Source organism: Dendropsophus ebraccatus, chromosome 7 (genome assembly GCF_027789765.1).
Source record: "Dendropsophus ebraccatus isolate aDenEbr1 chromosome 7, aDenEbr1.pat, whole genome shotgun sequence".
Taxonomy (NCBI): Eukaryota; Metazoa; Chordata; class Amphibia; order Anura; family Hylidae; genus Dendropsophus; species Dendropsophus ebraccatus.
Genome location: NC_091460.1, coordinates 36,328,917 through 36,350,259, shown reverse-complemented (window position 1 = coordinate 36,350,259; position 21,343 = coordinate 36,328,917). Strand labels below are relative to the sequence as shown.

The 21,343-nt window shown below is 42.1% G+C and overlaps 1 protein-coding gene across 2 annotated transcripts; it reads right to left on the bottom strand.

Moving 5' to 3' along the window:
* Nucleotides 1-509: 509 nt before the first annotated feature.
* On the bottom strand, nucleotides 510-17,152 carry LOC138796739 (NELL2-interacting cell ontogeny regulator 1-like). Of its 2 annotated transcripts, none has more exons than XM_069976388.1 (4): nucleotides 17,004-17,152; nucleotides 8,995-9,145; nucleotides 2,724-2,812; nucleotides 510-825 (listed from the first exon to the last, which is right to left on the bottom strand). In XM_069976388.1, the coding sequence occupies exons 2-4, from the start codon at nucleotides 9,116-9,118 to the stop codon at nucleotides 754-756; spliced, it is 285 nt and encodes a 94-aa protein (XP_069832489.1). In that variant the 5' UTR covers nucleotides 9,119-9,145; nucleotides 17,004-17,152; the 3' UTR covers nucleotides 510-753. The 2 variants fall into 2 exon arrangements, with proteins under 2 accessions (XP_069832489.1, XP_069832488.1); XM_069976387.1 differs by having other exon boundaries at nucleotides 17,034-17,152.
* Between the last annotated feature and the right edge of the window lie 4,191 nt (nucleotides 17,153-21,343).

Genomic DNA, 21,343 nt, shown 5'->3' with positions numbered 1-21,343 from the left:
TCCAAGGACAATGGGACAGCATCTGAAATCCAGGACTGTCACACCGGACCTGGGACGGTTAGGAGTTTGCTTATAACATAGTAGATATCTTACTGGTTAAGTATACATGGGCAACTGTAAATTATACATTTTTTGTACAGGTCCTGGAATGCTGTGAAGTTAACACAGTCCTGAGGCCTCTGAGAAGTCAACAATGTGTTGTGTTCTGGGACATCACCTATCTACCAATCCTTTCACCAACCTGACGTCCTAAAATGACGGACTTCTGGAGAGAACCTGTCAAAGAACATGGCATAAGGAAGACTCGACTCAATTACTGCAGATGCCCTATGAGACATGTAAATAAAGACATAGTATGGTTGTGTTGAGTCATTCTCCCAATGGCTGTAGGAAAATAAATTTATTTAAGTATGGGTAGACAGATAGAGCGATATAGATAGACGACAGTCTTCGTTTTTTTAATAAAATTCCAATCAAAAATGTGATACCCCAAAAAAATGATTAATAAATGAATTTAAAAAAAATCCTGTGATCTTTATTGAGAATGTCTTCCAGCCATAATGCCTGCTCGCACACATGCACGGATCAGTGTCGGGATGGATTTGTCATGTGGAATTCATGAGATGACCTGTGTGTTTAACACTTAGGCTGCCAGAGGAAGCCGGTCCACACTGCAAAGCAATGCATTGCCAGACTCGAACCAGCAGCAGAAGAGTTAAGGGGGATGTCCTTATGAAATGTGGCCCATCATCTTCAGCTCAGACCCTCCACAGATATGCAGTCACACAGGGTTCTCCGCTCCACCTTGAGAAGAAGCGTCTCTGTCTATAAAAGAGAGATGGAAGAAAGGCAACTTGGGTTAGTAATCACTGAATAGCTAGAAGGAAGCCATATGTTACAGAATGATTGGGGCACGTTTCAGGGGGTAGCAAACTTCTTAGGAGGTCTCTAAGGATGATAGCCCCAGGAATAACGTTCTACTTCAAGCTCTGTACCCACAATCTGACCCCCCCCAAACCACTTGTACCTTTGGATAGCTGCTTTTAATTCAAGATCTGTCCTGGGGTCCGTTCTGCAGGTGATGCAGTTATTGTCCTAAAAAACCACTTTTAAACTTGCAGCCCTGTGCCCAACGGCTGGGGCTTAGAATATCTGTGCCCTAACTGTGCACCACCCCTCCGTCCCTCCTCTCCGCCTTCTTCATCATTAGGAATGCCACTGGAACATTTTCTCCTGTCTGAACATTGCACAGGTGTCTTAACGATCCAGCCCATGTGCCGGGCTGCCATGGGTGGGGAATAGGAGACGATTTGCCTGGAGCATTCCTAATGATGAGGAGGGCAGGGAGGAGGGACAGAGAGGTTGTGCCAGACTAATGCATACACAATCTAGGCCACGCCCGTTGGGCACAGGGCTGCAAGTTTAAAAGTTGTTTTTTAGGACAATAACTGCATCACCTGCCGAACAGAAGTGGTTTGGGGGGGACAGATTGTGGGTACAGAGTCGCTTTCACTCTCACTTATATGAGATGAACAGAATGCTAAATTCACCCACTATTAGGATCTATTGTTGGCACATGTCCATAAGCACGCACGCACTCTGTCAGCTTAAGGCTAGGTTCACACAGACGCTATTCTCTCCACCAAAGTTGTGTTTAGCTGTTCTGTTTTTAAAGTACATAAACGGAATCTGATGTGTCCATTGAATGCCCCATTCACTTCTATGTACTTTTATTGTCCTTCGTTTGTAATAGTTGTGCTTCGTTTGCATGTATTCCATCAGTGTTCCGTTTTTTTTTTAACAAAAATATCCTGCATGCACCTTTTTTTTCAAAAAAACGGAACACAAACAGAAAGTGAGAAACCAGAGAAAAAAAATAAACTGATATGCAAACTGATGCTGACTGATGGACAAAAGTCTTTTTTTTTTTAAGTCAAAATGCAAATGGACCATTAAAAAAAATTAACATCTTGCAACCAGTGTGCTCATCAGTTGTGCATTTAATATGGACGGATACATTAGCAAATAAGAAAAACGCTAGTATGAACCCAGCCTTATATATTTATTGACATACTTTTTCTCTTTATAGGAAAGTGCATTCCACTATTGTTTTCTTATGCAACAGAACATAGTAAAAAATGTATACTATATATGTCTTTTTTTAGTGACTTTTAAGGTGCCCATACACCTTACACTAAAGTCAAATGAACCCATGAGTGGTAGCAGGTTCAGCCACCAGTGTATGTGGGTCTTTTGACTCCCTACCAACAACTGTCAGGAACGTTCATGTGTATGGGGTGGCTGACAAGAACTGTCCAGAGCAGTAGCAAATCCCCATAGAAAATGTCTCCTGCTCTGGGCAGTTCCTGACATGGACAGAGGTGGCAGCAGAGATCGCTGTGTCAGACTGGAAAGACTACACCACTTCCTGCAGGGCATACAGCAGCTGATAAGTACTGAAAAAGGACGCTGGTTGACCTCAGGGAGATCAACCAAAACACCGCAGAGTTTTTTTAAATAGAAGTAAATTATGAATTTAACTTCCTGACATCAGTTGATTCTTTTTACCTCCGGAGCACCCCTTTATTGGAACAAATATATTCACGGACTGTGTTTATTTCTATGCATTTGAAGTGAATGTCAATGCATTCTAGATATAAAAGAATACAATTTATTTTTGGTAATAAACAGCACAGGATTCTCTTTTCTCATACAATACATACCCGAGAGTCCAGGTTGTATGCTGTCTTTTTGAGGTCTTGCAGAGCTCTCTGCATAAATTCAAAGGCATGGCAATCCACACAGGGGCGACCTGGAAAAAAAAGTGAATTTTATGACAATAAATTCTGAGCTCTGCATGTCGGATACATATACTGTAACTACAGGCAGATGCATAATTCCAAGCTCCTGGGTCCTAGTGCCCACCTATTACATGCCATTTATAATATTGGAAATTTTTTGTCCACTTAGGCACCAGGTTACTGGTATTGCCCCTGTGCCTCTTAAGGCCCTATTACACAAAACTATTATCGGTTGCATTCGGCCGATATCGGCCGTTACGGACGATAATTATCTTGTGTAATAGAAAACAACGTTCAGCCAACATGAACAATGTCAGCTGATCGTTGCTGTCGTTTGTCTTTCAACATGTTGAAAGACAAACAACTAATCAACAAACTAGACAAACCTGCTGATAGCTCCCTATTGCAAACGGGTGCTGAGGATTAAGGTATGTCACTTACCTTCATCCTCAATGCCGTTCCTGTGTAGTGCCAAGGAAAAAGGGTATCTTTGATCATGGACATTGGCAGACATTGACCATCACTATCTCACTTTATTGTACTTTCAAGGGTTAACTTGCAGTGTCTTGTTCTGTTGTGCACACTTTTACTATTTTGTAGTATTGAACTTTGCTTGGTATATAATGTCTTTGTTACGTTCACTGTAATTGCACTGTACCATACTCCGAAGGGGTTAATACAAAGCCAAGCTATGACAAAAGACGCTTAGAAGCTGGTAGTTTTCCACTGTTGCTATGAGATAGTGTGCAGAGATGAGTTTTTGAAGGGAAAAACACAGACATGGTGACCTTTTCAATGTTGTTTATGTCTAGAAAGAAGTTGTTGTGTCAATTCCCATAGACCTGTATGGAAACTCAATACAAGTCTATGGTAGACTAAAGTTGAAACATGTGTTAAGGCTGTGCTTCTCCACTTCACCCCGCCCACTAGAAGGTTCTAGTTTTCTTCCAAACAGTATTAGGATATGTTCACACTGCGTATATGTCCGGCCGCATATTTTCACGGCCGGACATATACGTGGTAAACTCCGGAGATTTACGCTATTTGCGGCCGGCTATGTACGGACCGCGAACTTATGCCCAAAGTCTACTTACGCTTCCCGAGCGCCCTACGTAGCGATCTGACAGCGGTCTTTTACTTGGAAAGCTTCGCCTAGCCCCGGACACCCCACAGAACCTTTTGGATCGGCACAAAAAGCTAAAATGAAGAAATCACCACTACGTACGGGACCGCATGTAACACTACGGGCGTAAGTTCCGGCATTTTCGTACGCAAACAATGGTCTGGTTCATTTTTTACGCCGCCGCGTACGATCCGGGCGTAAGTTTGTACGTAGTGTGAACTGTGCAGCCGTACTTCGTATACTTTCCATTATACGCAAACTACGTAAGTCTTCGGCCGCTTATTCACGGAACGCGCTACGGCCGGAAACTTACGTAGTGTGAACATAGCCTTAAAGGAAGAGTCAGTCAGTAGCCTGTTGTTCTGAAAATAGAGACTAGACAGGTAAAAAGACTCTGATAGACTTCACAAAAGACAAAGAAGAAGACGGTGACTCTACAGACCCTGGGCCACCAGCCCTTTGACGAGACCTAGAAGAAGACTGCTAGTTTAAGCCTTTCCCTTGCACAAAAAACCTTCTTCTGCTACAGGTCGGAGAAGCCAGCTCACTGCTTTGCCTGTATTGTTTTGTGCCTGAAATTTCTTCAGTAAAGAAGCACACTGTTTATTACGAACCCTGACTCTGTACTTATTTCCCATTGGGGTGCACCACACCTTACCACCCCTTTCAGAGATCAGCAACACATGGTGACACCTCGACAGTGTCTGGGCGCCCGCCACTTTAACCACTGCTGTTGTTAATGTAATTGTGTCTCCGGTAAGGACGTTAGGAGCGATGGGGGTGGGGCTATTACCTCCAGAACACTCAATCGGCCTGCTGCATTGATTGATAGGGCGGGCCTGCCGGGGGCAGATCGGTGCTCTGGGAATGGGGCAGTGCTCCAAACGGCTTTACCGGAGATATGATGAAATTAAGAATTTTGCAGGAATGGTGAAGAGGATGAAGGTAAGAGACATACCATCATCCTCAGTGCCCCGTTCACATATCAGTAGGATAGATTTGTCTAACCTGCTGATAGTACCCCTTTAAAGTTGATGAAAAAGGATCATTTTAACCAAAATGATCATTCTACAGGTGAAATTTACCAATCAAGGACCGATTTAGCCAACTAATAACAGATTATCATTATCTGAAACGAAGTCGCCCCTGGCATGATCAAATGCATCCCATAAAATCATAGCTGGTCTACACCTGAGAGCAAGAAGGGAGATATATGTTTTAGCAGCACTCAATGGAGCACTAGTAGGTGTTTTTTTTTGTCACCTCATACTCTGTACTGTGTACACAAAGCTTTAGAACTTTACTCTTGGAAAAAAAGTACTCAACCAATTGTCAGTGATGCTCTTACAGCAAATAATCCTTTCGAAAACTGGAGACTGAATGTTTTTTCTTCCACACACAGAGGATACCATCACATTTATTGGGGACAACTCAGATTGTAGTTGAATTTAGGTTGTTTATACAACATTTCTTATGGGCCGATTATCGTGCAAAAAATTGTTATATTGTTTGAATTTAAACAATAATGCTTCGTGCGAATGCACGCGGTGATCGAAAAATCTCTTATGTGTCGTTGATCGCATTTTTTGAGCTGACCCTAATATCATTGTTAACCGTCATGTGATTCGCGTGTATCACGCATACAGGCCGCAGCAGAGCAGAGATAGGCACACTGGGTATCACATGCCTTTTACTGGGCAACTGGCACACTGGGTATCATGTGCCTTTTACAGGGTAACTGGGACACTAGGTATCACGTGACTTTTACAGGGTAACTGGGACACTAGGTATCACGTGACTTTTACAGGGTAACTGGCACACTGGGTATCATGTGCCTTTTACAGGGTAACTGGCACACTGGGTATCACATGCCTTTTACAGGGTAACTGGGACACTAGGTATCACGTGACTTTTACAGGGTAACTGGGACACTAGGTATCACGTGACTTTTACAGGGTAACTGGCACACTGGGTATCACGTGCCTTTTACTGGGTAACTGGCACACTAGTGGATATCACATGCCTTTTACTGGGTAACTGGCACACTAGGTATCATGTGCCTTTAACTGGGTAACTGGCACATTAGGTATAACGCTAACATGCCCTTAGTGGGCTAAACCAGGGACACACAGGGTACTAGAATAAATACAGCTGATGCTGATGCTGCTGCGATCTATTTCTTAGCACTGAGAAGTGCTTTGGATTCAGAGATGACTTTTTCGTTTGTTCTTAGCCCTGAAAAGGACTTTTGGATTCTGTAGTAAGCCTGCCTAGCCAAAACGCTATTAAAACCTATCTCTGCCTGCTCGAGGAACTCTCCCTGACTAGGTTAAAAGCGCATCTGCGGTCGAGAGGCGGGAGGTTTGTATTTAAGATTCGAGGTCATGTGGTTCAGCCATCCAAGGGTAGACGCCATTTTCGCACTGCGTGCATACTCCCAGGGTCCCTCATGGCCTCCCTGCATGGTGATTGGATTAAAAAAGCACCAACAGCGATGGGAGGGCTTTCGAATGTTTGCCACGTATTCAACACACTACTCGATTGTATTCGAATCTTTCGAATACCGCAATATTCGATCCAATACCTACTCGATCGAATCGTATTCGCTCATCTCTAATAAAAACATGATTAGATTTTGTAAGGCCCCGTTCCTACTGAGCAAAAGTAGCGGAATTCCATGTTCATTCTTCAGCGTGTACAGAGCAGGAGCGCGCGCCTCCCATAGACTCCCATTATGAGCGGGAGGCTAACCGCATTACGCGGTGGACAATTCCGTTGCGGAATTTCGCTACTTTTGCTCAGTGGGAACGGGGCCTTAATTGGTCTTCCCTAGGGAAAAAAAGGGAAAAAAAAAAAGTTTTTGATTTGAACTTTTTTTTTACTGTATCCATTGTGCCAAAATGGCACTGTTAAAAAAGTACAACTTATCTTGCAAGAAAAACAAGCCCATATGGCTGTCGATGGAAAACTACAAAAGAGAGTTACAGAGATTGAAGGCGATGATGGAAAAACAAAAACATATGCTTTGGATTAAAGATGGGGGTGGGGCAGTGGTGTAGCTACCATGAAGGCAGGGAAGGCGACTGCTATGGGGCCCCTGCAGGAAGGGGGCCCGAGGAAGCTTGCCCTGGCTTCATGGTAGGTACTGACATCGGACCATTGTACCCCCAGGGGTCCAGAGAGGAAGAGGGACCCGTCACTGCACTGTTCAGCCCCCTCACTGTAGTGCCGGGTGAGCGGGCTGAATAGAGGAGCAGGACCTGCCAGGTCCCGCACGGTACAGGAGAGGGATGAAGGACCTTATGGTCACATGACCCAAAGGTCCTGAATACTTCTATGTGAAGATCAGCCCAGACTACAGGAGAAGGAGGGGGGAAGCCTGGGAGCTGTAAGTGCTGTGTATGTGTGTCAATGAGTGTATGTATGTATCTGTGGGTATATGTATAGGTCAGTGTGTGTATATATGTATCTGTGTATATATTTATATGTCAGTATGTGTATGTATGTGTGTGTGTGTGTGTGTGTGTGTGTGTGTGTGTGTGTGTGTGTGTCAGCAATGTCTGTAGCACTGGTGTAAATGTGTGTTTGTGTATGTCAGTTGTGTCTCAAGTGATTGACAGGTTTGCTTCCAAAGATGTTCTGCAGCAGCTTCTACTAATGCTGGGCTCTAATAAAAGAACCCACCATTAATATCTGCTGCATTTTCTTTTATTTCTGGTTGAGTATTTCTTATTACACTGAGATGATTTCCCTGTGTACAGTCTATTCATGGAGTATACATCAGCACTAGTGTAATATCACATTACAGCGTATATATGTGTGTATGTCAGTGGCGTATCTGTATATATGTTAATGGTGCCTCTGTGTGTGTATATGTGCGTCATTGTCTGTGTTTGGCAGTGTGTGTGTGTGTGTGTGTGGGGGGGGGGAGCGTACAGGATTCATGGGGCACCGTACAGTTTTTTGCTATGGGGCCCCATGAATCCTAGCTACGCCCCTGGGGTGGGGCTTCTGAAGCTCCTGGTCTGGTAACATCACAGCCCCACTTGAACTACCCACACTGCCAGTCAGTGACTGCAGCCATGTCCTGCCCCAGTCACTGGCTGAGCCGGCATTTCTGATTGGGGTAGTGACATCACCATATTGGGAGATGCAGAAGCCCGGCGGGGGCATGTGGATGGGTAAGTAGTGCTTCTGTATTATGTTCTCCCTGCCCCCCATAAGTTCCCCTTTAAGGCCCAGAGTTTATACCAAGGGAATGGGTAAAATAATATCTGGGTCATCATAATTTATTAAACACATTTCTAATTTAATTTTATTCATTGTCTCACCAATTTAAAGATCCTTTGTGAGCCAAACAGTGTGTCCAGACTGATACCATTTACCTGCAGTGTGCTCCACCATATTCAGTGACAAAGACCTGTTTTGGTCCTGCTGCATATGGTTTCTACAGTAGCAGTTTGACTGTTGTTTTTTTAACACTTTCTACCACTTCATACACAGATTTTGGGGGAGATTTATCAAACATGGTGTAAAGTGAAACTGGCTCAGTTGCCCCTAGCAACCAATCAGATTCCACCTTTCATTCCTCAAAGACTCTTTGGAAAATGAAAGGTGGAATCTGATTGGTTGCTAGGGGCAACTGAGCCAGTTTCACTTTACACCATGTTTGATAAATCTCTCCCTTTATTTGTATGTAAGATTAAAAGTAAAATTTTAGTTGGGTCCCAATTTAGGGGAGTTTGTCCCCAGGACCAGAGTTTAGCCTGAGGGATTGGGAGTATATTATATTTGCAACCCCCAGCCGCAACTGTAGGGTCGAGTATATTTTGTCCTTTAAAACCCACCACAACCGCCACCACCACCACAACATTTTTTTGACGGGTTTTCTATTCTAAAAACCAGTCACTTCTAGTGTGGTGGGATGGTTTGGTTTTAGTTTAACTCAGACAATAGTGTAACTTTAGCATATTAGACATATTAGACTTCAGCATTAGTATATTACAATAAACATAGACAAATAGATAAAACAATGGGCATGTATATGTGCCATCACTATAGAGTACATACTCTCTGGTGGAATGGTGGTGCCGGACAGCTCCTCCGCCAGGATAAGCTTGGTGAATGGAAGACCTAGCGTTATCATCAACAGGAACAAGGCATAGATCCTGGTTGTTGTGTTTCTATACGACATTGCGCGTTATCTGTGTTTCTCGTCCCCCTGCAATGAAACAGGATGATTTATCTTGTTAAACACCGAGAGCAAGTGAATAAACACAGCTGCCACCTCTCCAAAGCCTGCGATTAATAATAAAATGGCTGCCTGGGTTTCATTAATAATATAGCTCAGGGTAGTTTGTAAGATCATGGGCTGTAGCGGCAGATACATGAAAGCCTTGTGTTAATATATCTCGTTTTATATGTAGGTCAGATGCGGATATTACGAGAAGGGATGTTCGGTGTATCCTCTCTCTGTTGAATGTCTTGGGAATAACTGAGTGGTTAAATGTCTTTAAGGGTGACTCCGGACTGAGATGGAAAGTAAGTCTTCTTACTGTTTGTATGTCAGGGATGGGGAATCTTCAGCCCCCTCCAACTATTGCAAAACTACTATTCCCATCATGCCTGGAATTTACTCCTCTGACCTCTAACCTGTGTGACACCTCTGCTCCTGTCAGTGCTGCTGCACATATTTCCATATACTGCTGAGCATTGGAGCTAAATTTTACTAGGTCAGTTATAATCAGTCAACCTAACCAGGGTAAGGGACACCCCTGGTTAATGGGCCCAGTACACCTACAGCTATGTAACATTATAGGCCCCATTCAATTCAGGAACGTGAATGTAGTCAGTGACCATGTTTAGGTTATTTTCTCAACGTTTTAAGTTTTGGCTTGGCTTGAAAACCACACTTTTTAGTCTATGCCATAACTTGTCTGAACTTAGTCATTAGCTGACTATCTTTGGGCCATTGAATTGATTGGGGCCTATGCTTATCCAAGCATAGATATGTTGGCAGCCAATTTTGCGAATTTTTGAGATGTATCTGGATTATGATGTGAACAAGGCCTTAGTTTACATTCACAATGTCTTTTTTAAGCAAAAGATGGCTGCAAAAAGAAATGGCAGAAAAAAGATGGGACCAAAAAAGTAGCGGTGGTATTGGGCAACATGGGCCTCTCTGCTGCCGCCATTGTTTGCGTCAGGAACTCCCTCCCCTGGCTCCCCTGCTCTGATCAAGGGAGAGCCCTTCAGTTTCTGACACAAACATTGGTGGCAGTAGAGAGGCCTCTCTATAAGGGGTCCTCTGGCAAAAATCTTTAGTCTTCTAGTACTTATCAGCTGCTGTATGCCCTGAAAAAGTGGTGTATTCTTTCCAGTCTGACACAGTGCTCTCTGTTGCCACCTCTGTCCATGACAGGAACTGTCCAGAGACAGAGAAGTTTTCTATGTGGATTTGCTGCTGCTCTGGACAGTTCCTGTTTCGGCCAGAGATGGCAGCAGAGAGCACTGTGTCAGAGTCTAAATAAAACAACATTTCCTGCATGACATACAGCAGCTAATAAGTATGGGAAGACTTGAGATTTTTTATTAGGAGTAAATTACAAATCTATATAACTTTCTACCAGTTGATTTGGAAAAAAAAAAAGATTTTCAGTGGACAACCCCTGTAATACCTTCCATAGCCAGTAGATTTTGATGCTTCTGTTGCCTCCATCTACCCCTTCTACCCCTCACCCATGGGACTCTTCCTCCCTCCATTGTATGCCATAGATTCACATAAAGGAAAGCCCGGGCATGGTTCCCTACCTCTGGTGGCCCCATTAGGTCACCTTTATGGCCAAAATCTTCTTGATTCCAAAGTGTACAAATGTTTTCAGCATAACTTAGAAATTTCACAGTGAATCCCTTCTCTATTATATTTTCATGGACGTCACTTATCAGACTGAAGATCAAAGGGAGTGCAGTGAAATTCATTTCATTCTTTTTCCCACAATCCCCCGTTTCCCGCACGCAACGCTCCAATATTTAGATGAGAAGCAGAGGACCGATCGTAAATGAGAAGATAACACTAATAAAGAGATAAGTGTTGCAATTACCGTAAATATTCTACCATATATACCACAGCGCTCTAGAGTCTCCAGATCAAATGCTTTTTTCTTTTTAAATTTTAAGATACAATTTTTAATTAAACCTTTCTGATTATAATTCACTTTGTACTCCAGAGCATTACTGCCTATGCATGTAAATTGCACAACCAGCTTTAGAACATAGCATACCCTCACCTATATAATCAGCAGGGTCTTTACCAGTCCCATTCATTGTCCACCATTGCTGTGCAATTGTATAAAGGCGGACGTAGGGCCCTATTAACTTATTACCAGACCCCTAGGCTTTCAGGTATTGTGGGCTCCCTCAGGCACTTTAGTAGATGAGTATATGTGTACATGTATTCCTATGGTGCAGAGAGCAGAGTGTCTTTAAGGACTGAAGCCCTAGGGTTACAGACACTTACCTGTGCTCTAGGGCTCCCTAGGTTAAAAAGACCTTAGCGTCTGGGATGAAGCAATTCATCTACATATGTACACAGGATAGGTGATGAATGTATGATAGCTGGGGGGCCAACTGCTGGGACTTTAATGAAACCTCCACTGTCTATAAGACTAACCAACCTATGTATTTGTCTATCCCTATAGGTCAGTATATCAGTGTGGTCTTGCCTTATACTACTTCCTACAAAAGGTCTGTGGTGTCCCACCACAGGTGTTGTTGTATGTGCACTTGCGTAAAAGTGGGAGATGAAGTGTCTTGTGTTCCCCACTAAGTATAGCTACAGTTATATGTACTACCTGTATACACAGCTAAAGGAGCTAATGGGTTAATTGTTTGTCATGTGTTAATGTGCTGACCACTAGCAGGTGCTCTTTATATCTCTCCTATCCTCTTCTTCCTCTCTCTTACCCACACTCAGCCCCACCACTCACAGGAGGGTACATAAATGCCCCTGCAGGACAAGTTAAACTGGTGGAGGAAGTGAATTGAATCTTAGTCAGGTTTCCACTGAGAGAGAACATACTGAAAACAGTTCCTACAGAAGCTAAGCCAGGGCCTGGCTTCGGACAGGACCCCTCACGGGACAAAAGACAGATGCTGAGAGATATTTCTTCTATACAAGCAACTACTACTTTCACTATGCAGTGCTAAGCTATTTTAAGGGGAGAAAAGCCACTTAGGTATACCCTAGCCCACGCCAGGAACCTCTCGAAAACGTGCAGGGCAGACTCCTGAACCAATAGGAGCTGACCCCAGTAGCACAAAGCTACCAGAGTAAAAGGTCTACGTATCCTACTGCGCAGCACAGGTCGACTAGGAAGTCTCGGGAACCTGCTACACCCAGATAACCAACAACTGGGGCTCGTGCTACCCAACTAGGACGGGTTCTACAATACTAGGGGGCAGAAGGCGGTCAGACATTAGTGTAAATGTGGGTACAAGTATCACTTATCTACATCACTTATCAAGATGAACATTATCTGTATTAAGTGTACTGTTCTTTTGCAACGGTCTCCAGGTCTCCAAGTGTCTTATTTTTGTACTAAACGCACAGGGCTCTGCTTCCTCTGTCTGCACCTATACACACACCACTGTCTACCTTAGGTTATTTTTCCCCTCTCTGTTGGTGGCGGTACCGACATCCCGGGAGGGTCGAAAACCACTCAAGGTTGCCATGACAAAAGCCCAAGGGACCCGCAACAAGCCCTGAGGTTACCGACCATTTGGGGTTACAAAAACAGGTATCAACATCACACCTGTGTACTACTACAGTGCTGGCGTCACAATAAACAACTTAAACACTACTGGCTGAGAACAAATAGACATATTAGCCAAAGCTTTTCAAAAAGAGATACAGTCAGTAATATTATGGGATATAAGAAGTATATGCTCCTGAGCTCCCCCTAGTGGATGCTGCAGGCAGACAAAAAAATTTACTGCACAATGGCTATGCAGGGGGTTTAAAGGTCTGCAGCTGGTAAAAACTGATATGGCTGCTATAAAGATATATAAAGAAACAGTAATCTCCCATTCTCCCCATACACAGGAACATTCAGCATGGTCAAGTATTCGTGAGTTTTCTATGAGGAGGGGTAAGCCGCAGCCAGACAGCCTCGGTGGTGGATTATCTCTCCATCACACCCGACCCCTATCTCTATTGACATCTGTCAATGTCATTTGGGAGAGCCCAATACACCTTAAACAGATCACCAAACACACTACAAGCAGCGGGCATGGCCGACAAATGTATATGGCGTATTGGGATCTTAAAGGGCAACTCTAGTGAAAAAAAATTGCAACTGGTGTCAGAAAGTGCCAGAGATTTATAATTTACTTCTATTAGAAAATCTCAAGTCTTCCAGTACTTATCAGCTGCTGTATGTTCTGTATATGTATGTCTATGACATGTAACAGCTGATAAGTACTGGAATAATTGAGATTTCTTAATAGAAGTAAATTGATATGATTTTTTTTTTCTGGAGTTGCCCTTTAAGGGATGTTAATTGTAACCTCTTTTTACTTTGACCATCATGTGGATGGTCAATGGCACAAGGTACGGTTGACTAAGGTCTAAGGGTGCCTTTACACAGAGTCTGTTCCTGGCTTTGGCTTCAAAAATCTGTCATATAAATTTCTCTGTGTAAAGGCACCTTAAGGTATATAGGGACTTTCAGAAGTTGCTGCAATAAATATCTTTCTTTACAAATGAATATATCTTTGGATTCTAGATAACTTCACCCTAAGTACACACATATAACCTATGCACCAAATTATAGACACTATCAATGTACGCTCCAGATCCAGACTGCCAGTAGTCCCCAAAAGTTTTGTGAAAACACTTGTTTTGTGCAAAGTTTTTAAATAGCTCCCAGCATGGAGTAAGGAGGTGGCTGTGTGTGGGGAAGTAATGAAACTGAGTAACAACTATAACTTGCAAAGATTTGGGCAAAATTACACCAGGAAACTGGCATATAAGGCTTAGTAAACTCCACTTATATATAATAATGAAAAGTAATTTATGAAGAAAAGTGGGGATAGTGCACACTAGATGCTCTGCTCTGCATAAGATATGTAAGTGCAAGGCCCAGATTTATCAAAGGGTTTAAAATATAGACTGGTGTAAGGTGACCACAGCAGCCAATCACAGCTTCTCTTTCATCTTACCAAAGCTAAAAGCTGAGCTGTGATTGGCTGCTGTGGTCACCTTACACCAGTCTATATTTTACACCCTTTGATAAATCTACCCCAAAGTATTGGTTATAAAAGATAGATAAGAAATTGATGATAGAGAGATAGATAGGAGATAGATAGATAGATAGAAGATAGATAGGAGATAGATAGAAGATAGATAGGAGATAGATAGATAGATAGATAGATAGGAGATAGATAGATAGATAGATAGATAGATAGATAGATAGATAGATAGATAGGAGATAGATAGATAGATAGATAGATAGATAGATAATAGATAGATAGGAGATAGATAGATAGATAGATAGATAGATAGATAGATAGATAGATAGATAGGAGATAGATAGATAGATAGATAGATAGATAGATAGGAGATAGATAGATAGATAGATAGATAGGAGATAGATAATAGATAGATAGATAGATAGATAGATAGATAGATAGATAGATAGATAGATAGATAGATAGGAGATAGATAGAAGATAGATAGATAGATAGATAGATAGATAGATAGATAGATAGATAGATAGGAGATAGATAGATAGATAGATAGATAGGAGATAGATAGATAGATAGATAGGAGATAGATAATAGATAGATAGATAGATAGATAGATAGATAGGAGATAGATAGATAGATAGATAGATAGATAGATAGATAGATAGATAGATAGATAGGAGATAGATAGATAGATAGATAGATAGATAGATAGATAGATAGATAGGAGATAGATAGATAGATAGATAGGAGATAGATAGATAGATAGATAGATAGATAGATAGATAATAGATAGGAGATAGATAGATAGATAGATAGATAGAAAGATAGATAGATAGATAGATAGATAGGAGATAGATAGATAGGAGATAGATAGATAGGAGATAGATGATAGATAGATAGATAGATAGATAGATAGATAGATAGATAGATAGTAGATAGATAGATAGATAGATAGATAGATAGATAGATAGCAGATTTTGAATTAAAAAAAAAACATCCATAGTTTAATGCCTGGGAATACCAATTGCCTTTTTTTCCAGCTGCAGGCAGACAGGGAGAAAAGAATGTCAATTACTTATATGGCTGTAAGAATTACAATCATAAAATTAATCTGTGTGCACTAACAGACATTGTACTATTGAGTTCAATAGAACTAAATAGTAAAATTAGAAAAAAAAAATAGGATCTTTGCCCATTTTTAGCAGTAAAATGTGTGAGTATGTCTTTAGATAGATAGACATGAACAGGGAGAGAAAAATAGATAGATAGATAGATAGATAGATAGATAGATAGATAGATAGGAGATAGATAGATAGATAGATAGATAGATAGATAGATAGGAGATAGATAGATAGGAGATAGATAGATAGATAGATAGGAGATAGGAGATAGATAGATAGATAGATAGATAGATAGATAGATAGATAGATAGGAGATAGATAGATAGATAGATAGATAGATAGATAGATAGATAGATAGGAGATAGAGAGATAGATAGGAGATAGATAGATAAATAGATAGATAGATAAGAGATAGATAGATAGATAGATAGATAGATAGATAGATAGGAGATAGAGAGATAGATAGATAGATAGATAGATAGATAGATAGATAGATAGGAGATAGATAGATAGATAGATAGATAGATAGATAGATAGATAGGAGATAGATAGATAGATAGATAGATAGGAGATAGATAGATAGGAGATAGATAGATAGATAGATAGATAGATAGATAGATAGATAGGAGATAGATAGATAGATAGATAGATAATAGATAGATAGATAGATAGATAGATAGATAGATAGATAGGAGATAGATAGATAGGAGATAGATAGGAGATAGATAGAGAGATAGATAGGAGATAGATAGATAGATAGATAGATAGATAGATAGGAGATAGATAGATAGATAGATAGATAGATAGATAGATAGATAGATAGATAGATAGGAGATAGATAATAGATAGATAATAGATAGATAGATAGATAGATAGATAGATAGATAGATAGATAGATAGATAGGAGATAGATAGATAGGAGATAGATAGGAGATAGATAGAGAGATAGATAGGAGATAGATAATAGATAGATAATAGATAGATATTCTTAGATGAATAAGCAGCGCCTCTTCCCTCACAGTCCTCACACTAATCCTACAGATCCAATCATCAAACAAACATGGAAATCTTTAAATCTTTACCCTGGATCCAAAAATAAATATCATGCAGTCATTGTGGTGATGACTTATTAATGGCGTGTAATGTTAGCCATATACCGGGCAGCCAGGAACAGCAGAGCTCCTGAAGTGCCCCGTACCCACTGCAGGATAACACTAAGTCGGCTGCAGTGTGAACGCTGCTCCGCCAGTCAGCGCAGAGCGTCACTCATTAACCCCATAGTAACCACCAGGGCCTAACAATGACCCACATATCTCGCCTTTAAGTCAACAATAATCCGAGATAGTAAGCAATGAAATTTAATAACAGATGTAGCAGAGTCGCGTCTGTTCGGTGAAGCAGTGCTGAGTTTGCCATCTGTCGTGACACTACACCACAATGTGTTATCCGTAATCTCCCATAGGATTGGCAATACGCCAACGGTTTATCCTAACTCTTTTTAATTACCGCAATTATATGACAAATCCAGCTCTGCTACATCTGGCTATATACACAGCTATGTATTGGTAATTGTGTGCTATGTGCCGATAGCAGTGACATTGTAATCCCCTATAAGTACCATATACATTAGCATAATCTACATCTATGCCTACATCTATACGGTGGTAGTGTGGGCATGCACAGCACAATGACGTGTGAGATGCATGAACATACATGAATGGAGGATGTCGGCATGCATTGTACCTTTCCCCTGATTTTCTTTTGTCTTCTGGGTATCAGAAATGGCTGCTCCGATCTGCTAGCAGCTCAGCATTTGTGGGCAAGTGCTGTGTGCGCAGCGAATTAGGTGATGCTTGTTGCCATGGCGAGCCGTCATAGCAACCGAGGAGCAGTCTCCGCAATAGTACTCCTAAGACGACTGACATGATGAAGGGTAAAGGGTGGTGGGAGCTGCAAATTTATTTTCAGACATTAAATATGTTTCTTGTAAAAGGGACAGAAGAGAAGAGATGAATACGGGATGTGCAGCGCTGCCTGGCGCCACAACATGCACCACACAGGTTGTTGGTTCCCCCCTTTTTATATTAAATTTTACTTGTATTTACAATGGAAAAAATAATTTGGGGTGCAGTATCCAGTTTATTTAGTTGCCCCCCCATGCCTCCTGCCACCACTAGGGGGCAACCTGTGTGCACCTGCATATGACACCTATTTTTAGCCCCATATAGTGCAAAGTAATAAAAGAATCTCAACCAGTAAGGCCTTAAAGGGGTCCTCAGCTTTTAGACAATAAGAAAATCCATTAATAGACAATAGACTACTTGGGTGCTATCTACAATCCAAACTTAATCCCACTTTTCCTTAAGCGATCAGATGATCTATTAAAAAATCTGGCAATAAGTATTTTGTTTTTCTGCAGCACCACCACAGGTGAAATGACGTATTACACCTTGTCTATTTATGTCAGTGTGGATTATAACAGAGAAATAAGTGGAAGTGATCCATGTATAGTGTATGCTCAAAACACTAAGATGGTGGCCGCTCATCAAATTCTGTTGTGTAATTAAGGCACAACACTCATCAAGTGTCTGGCTGCAGGTCTTGAGCCCATTCCTGCAATGGGGATACATAGAGCCACATTCACTCCTGCACTTGTTCCTGTTGTGTTCAACACACTAGATAAAACATATTTAAACTTTATTATGTACAACGCATTTCTAGATCACCCTGACTTCTTTATCAGGTACTAAATCTCTGTAACATTTGATGTAAAACTCCCATTGGTTCCTTCCACAGAAGTGATGAAGTTCAGATACCAAAATATATCATTCCACATGACTATTGTGGACAGGTCCTCCAAAGTGAGAGAAGATCTTTGTAACCTCTCCAGTCTGTCCTGGAGTTGAGGATCTTGCACGGGGGACCCCCTTCTATTAACTCTTAATAGTCTAAAAGGTATACATTTTCAAACCTAAACAGCCCCTTTAAGGGGACAAAGACAAAGAATAAACATGTTCATTCTTTGGAAGGATGAAGTAATCCGCCCATGCATAGAATGAAGTCCATGACACGGGCGGACTTGCACGCGCCCGCATCAGCCCGCCAGCGGGTGCGAGCTGTGGAATGCGCGACAAGTTATCCGTGGCCATTCCGCAGTGTGCTGGTACCCTAAGAGCTAGGTTGTCATCATATCCTGGAACTTTTAGGGCACTTTTGGAATATTTTAATTTTTCCTTCTCAAAGTCCCTTTTGGAGATCAGGGGGTCAGTAGTGATGAAATATCCTAGCATATCAATAAGTTGTAGGCTACATATGAAGATGGAGAAGAATACTGTAGCAATGTCAGTAAACGGTAGGACAAATTAGCCATAAGGGAATACCAATGTCTCCTACAAGAAGGAAGGGGTAAGTCCTCTTCTTCTAAGATGGCATAAACGTTCACCAGTAGGGGGCACCATTTTAACTTCTACTGAATAAAGCTATAGCTCTAATGTATAGTCACATCACTCTATACATTCTGAGAATTTCTCCTTAAAAATTCTTATTATCTGTTGATACCTCGATGCTCGTCATCAGGCAAATGTCAGCTGTCTACCCATTGCAGCCAGAACACTGACTAGGTCTGTTGAGTCACATTAATACTGTACAAAGTCTTCCAAGACAAGTTGCATCAGCTCTCGTGATGAGGCAAAGTGAGGATTGAGGAGGAAGAATATCTATTTCATGATATTCTACAATTAGTTCTAGTGACAGGATCTATAGGCATTGATTGGTCAACGTGTCCTATGCACCTGGATGGGATCCCCAATGATATAAAACACAGGTGTCAAACCCGCAGCCCTCAAGCTGATTAAAAACTAAAATTCCCATCATGACTGGATAGCTAAAGCTTTGGCTGTCCAGGCATGATGGGAATTGTGGTTTTGCAACAGCTGGAGGTCTGTGAGTTTGATACCTCTGATTCAGAAAGTGATGGTGTGGTGTCCCACCACGGGTGTCGCTAGTAGGTGCAGCCTTCGCAAAAGCCTGTACTCCAAGTGTAAGTGGTGATGTAGTCGTACTTAAGTTTTGCCACTTGATGTCACTAGTAGGTCTATCTTGTACCTAGGTGTTGCACAGCTGAAGTACTCAAGGGGTTATTGTTGTTTGTGACTTGTGGACCAATGAGAGCTCTTTCTTCTTCTTTACCTATCTCTTTTCTTCTTTCTTCTCTTACACTCTCTTCTCACCCACTAACAGCAGGTATTACATACCCTGTGGGAGGTAGTCACATAGGGAGAGGAAGTGTTAGTGAGTCTTAGTCACACTGTTGAACAGAGCGGACACAAGCCAGCACGGTCCCTACAGCAGCCAAGCTGGGCCCTGGCTTATGCAAGGTCCCCTGTGAGAGGACGAGTCCAGTGTAGTCTAGTGAACAGACACACATGGGAAGCACAGATATTCGTTTCTTGAAAGCCACTCTTCTACACACTATGCAGTGTTAGACACTCTCAGAGAGGACAAGTCAGGGATCATCCCAGCCCACGTCGTGAACAAGTCTAAAGGTGCAGGACGGTATCCTATAACAGAGGAACTGATCTGGATAGAGCAAAGTTGCTAGAAGCCTACATACTCTCGCAGCGCAGGTGTAACCAGAAAACTCTGACCACTCTGCTCAACCCAGGTAAAATGGTCTGGGGCTTGCGTCACCCTCTAGGATGGGTCACCCGACACTGGTGGGCAATAGGTGGTGCAAAGACCAAGGAGTCAAAACATGGCCACAAGTATTCTCTCTACTCTCAAGTATTCTAATTATTCTACTTCTGAAGTTCCAGCAGAGCACAGTACTACTTGGGTTGGGAATTTCTCGACATCCTCCTCTCTACTTCTCTGAACTTTCTCTACTCTACAGGCAACCATTGTATACTACTGTATCAAGTATTCCTGCAGTAAAGAAGAGTTTACTTATTGTAACAGGACTCGTATCCAAGCACCTACACAGTATTTGAATCCTCCTTAGGTCATCTCCCCTTTCTGTGGGTGATTGTACTGATAGTCCGGGTGGGTTACAACTTCACTCCGGACTACCGTGATAAGTACCTACGGGACCCCCTTACAACCCGGCAGGTCTCCGACCACAAGGGAAAGGGTATAGCCTCTCTAAAATAAAAGCAGGTGTGCCACCATACCTGTGTGCCCAACCGGCACTGGCGTCATGACAGCCTAACATCTGGCTGAGCTATACCTTGACCAACTACTACCGCAGTGGAGTCATACTTCACCATCTAGCAAGTGACTGGTCGAGCCTCACAGCAGTGCAAATGGCATCTCAGCTGCCATTTTTACTTCTGTCAATTCTGGGTAGGCATTAGAAGTGGGTGATGTGATTGCACAGATCATAATAAGGCCTGGGTTACATGGTAACTTTGACAATGCAACATTAAAGGGTTTGTGCCACCATGGACACCATGAGTGTTCTGTCGTGATGATGGGACCATTAAGACACTCCACAATCTTGAAGATGGGACTTTGGTGTTAATGGAGCACCAGTGCGCATACCTGACCACCACTCCATTAATTGTCTACTGCTCAGCATTGTACTTTATCACTCCCTTAAGGCCCTATTAGACAAAGCGATTATTGGCCAAATATGGCCTATTATCGGCGATTACGGGCAATAATCGCTTTGTGTAATAAAAGGCAGCATTGTACATGTCAGCTGATCGTTGTCTTTTAACGTCTTTCAACATGACCTGCTGCTGTGGCTAAAGATCGTCCGGGAACCCCCCCCCCCTCCCCCCTGCAACTCCCCGCACCCCTCTCCTGCACTTTCCCGCTCGCTGTCAAGGCGTGTAATAGCGCTCGCTTGCTCCCTCTGATCGCTCTGTGTAATAGGGGCTTTACAAAGCGATTTTTTTAACGATAAACAATCACAAACGATCTGATCCCAACAAAAAAAGGAACGATTTGGAATTACATTGAACAATAAGTGAATGAATGCGAATTACAGAGAAAAATTTGCAAATGATTAGTAAACGCCTAACAATGATTTTAGGGTCAGATCTAAAGGCGCT

Excerpts from the sequence above, each read along its gene's own strand:
- LOC138796739 (XM_069976388.1), bottom strand. The coding sequence starts at position 9,118 with ATGTCGTATAGAAACACAACAACCAGGATCTATGCCTTGTTCCTGTTG. Across the intron at positions 2,813-8,994 it reads CACCACCATTCCACCAGAGA|GTCGCCCCTGTGTGGATTGC; the intron begins GTATGTACTCTA and ends TTTTTTTTCCAG. Across the intron at positions 826-2,723 it reads CATACAACCTGGACTCTCGG|ACAGAGACGCTTCTTCTCAA; the intron begins GTATGTATTGTA and ends TCTCTTTTATAG.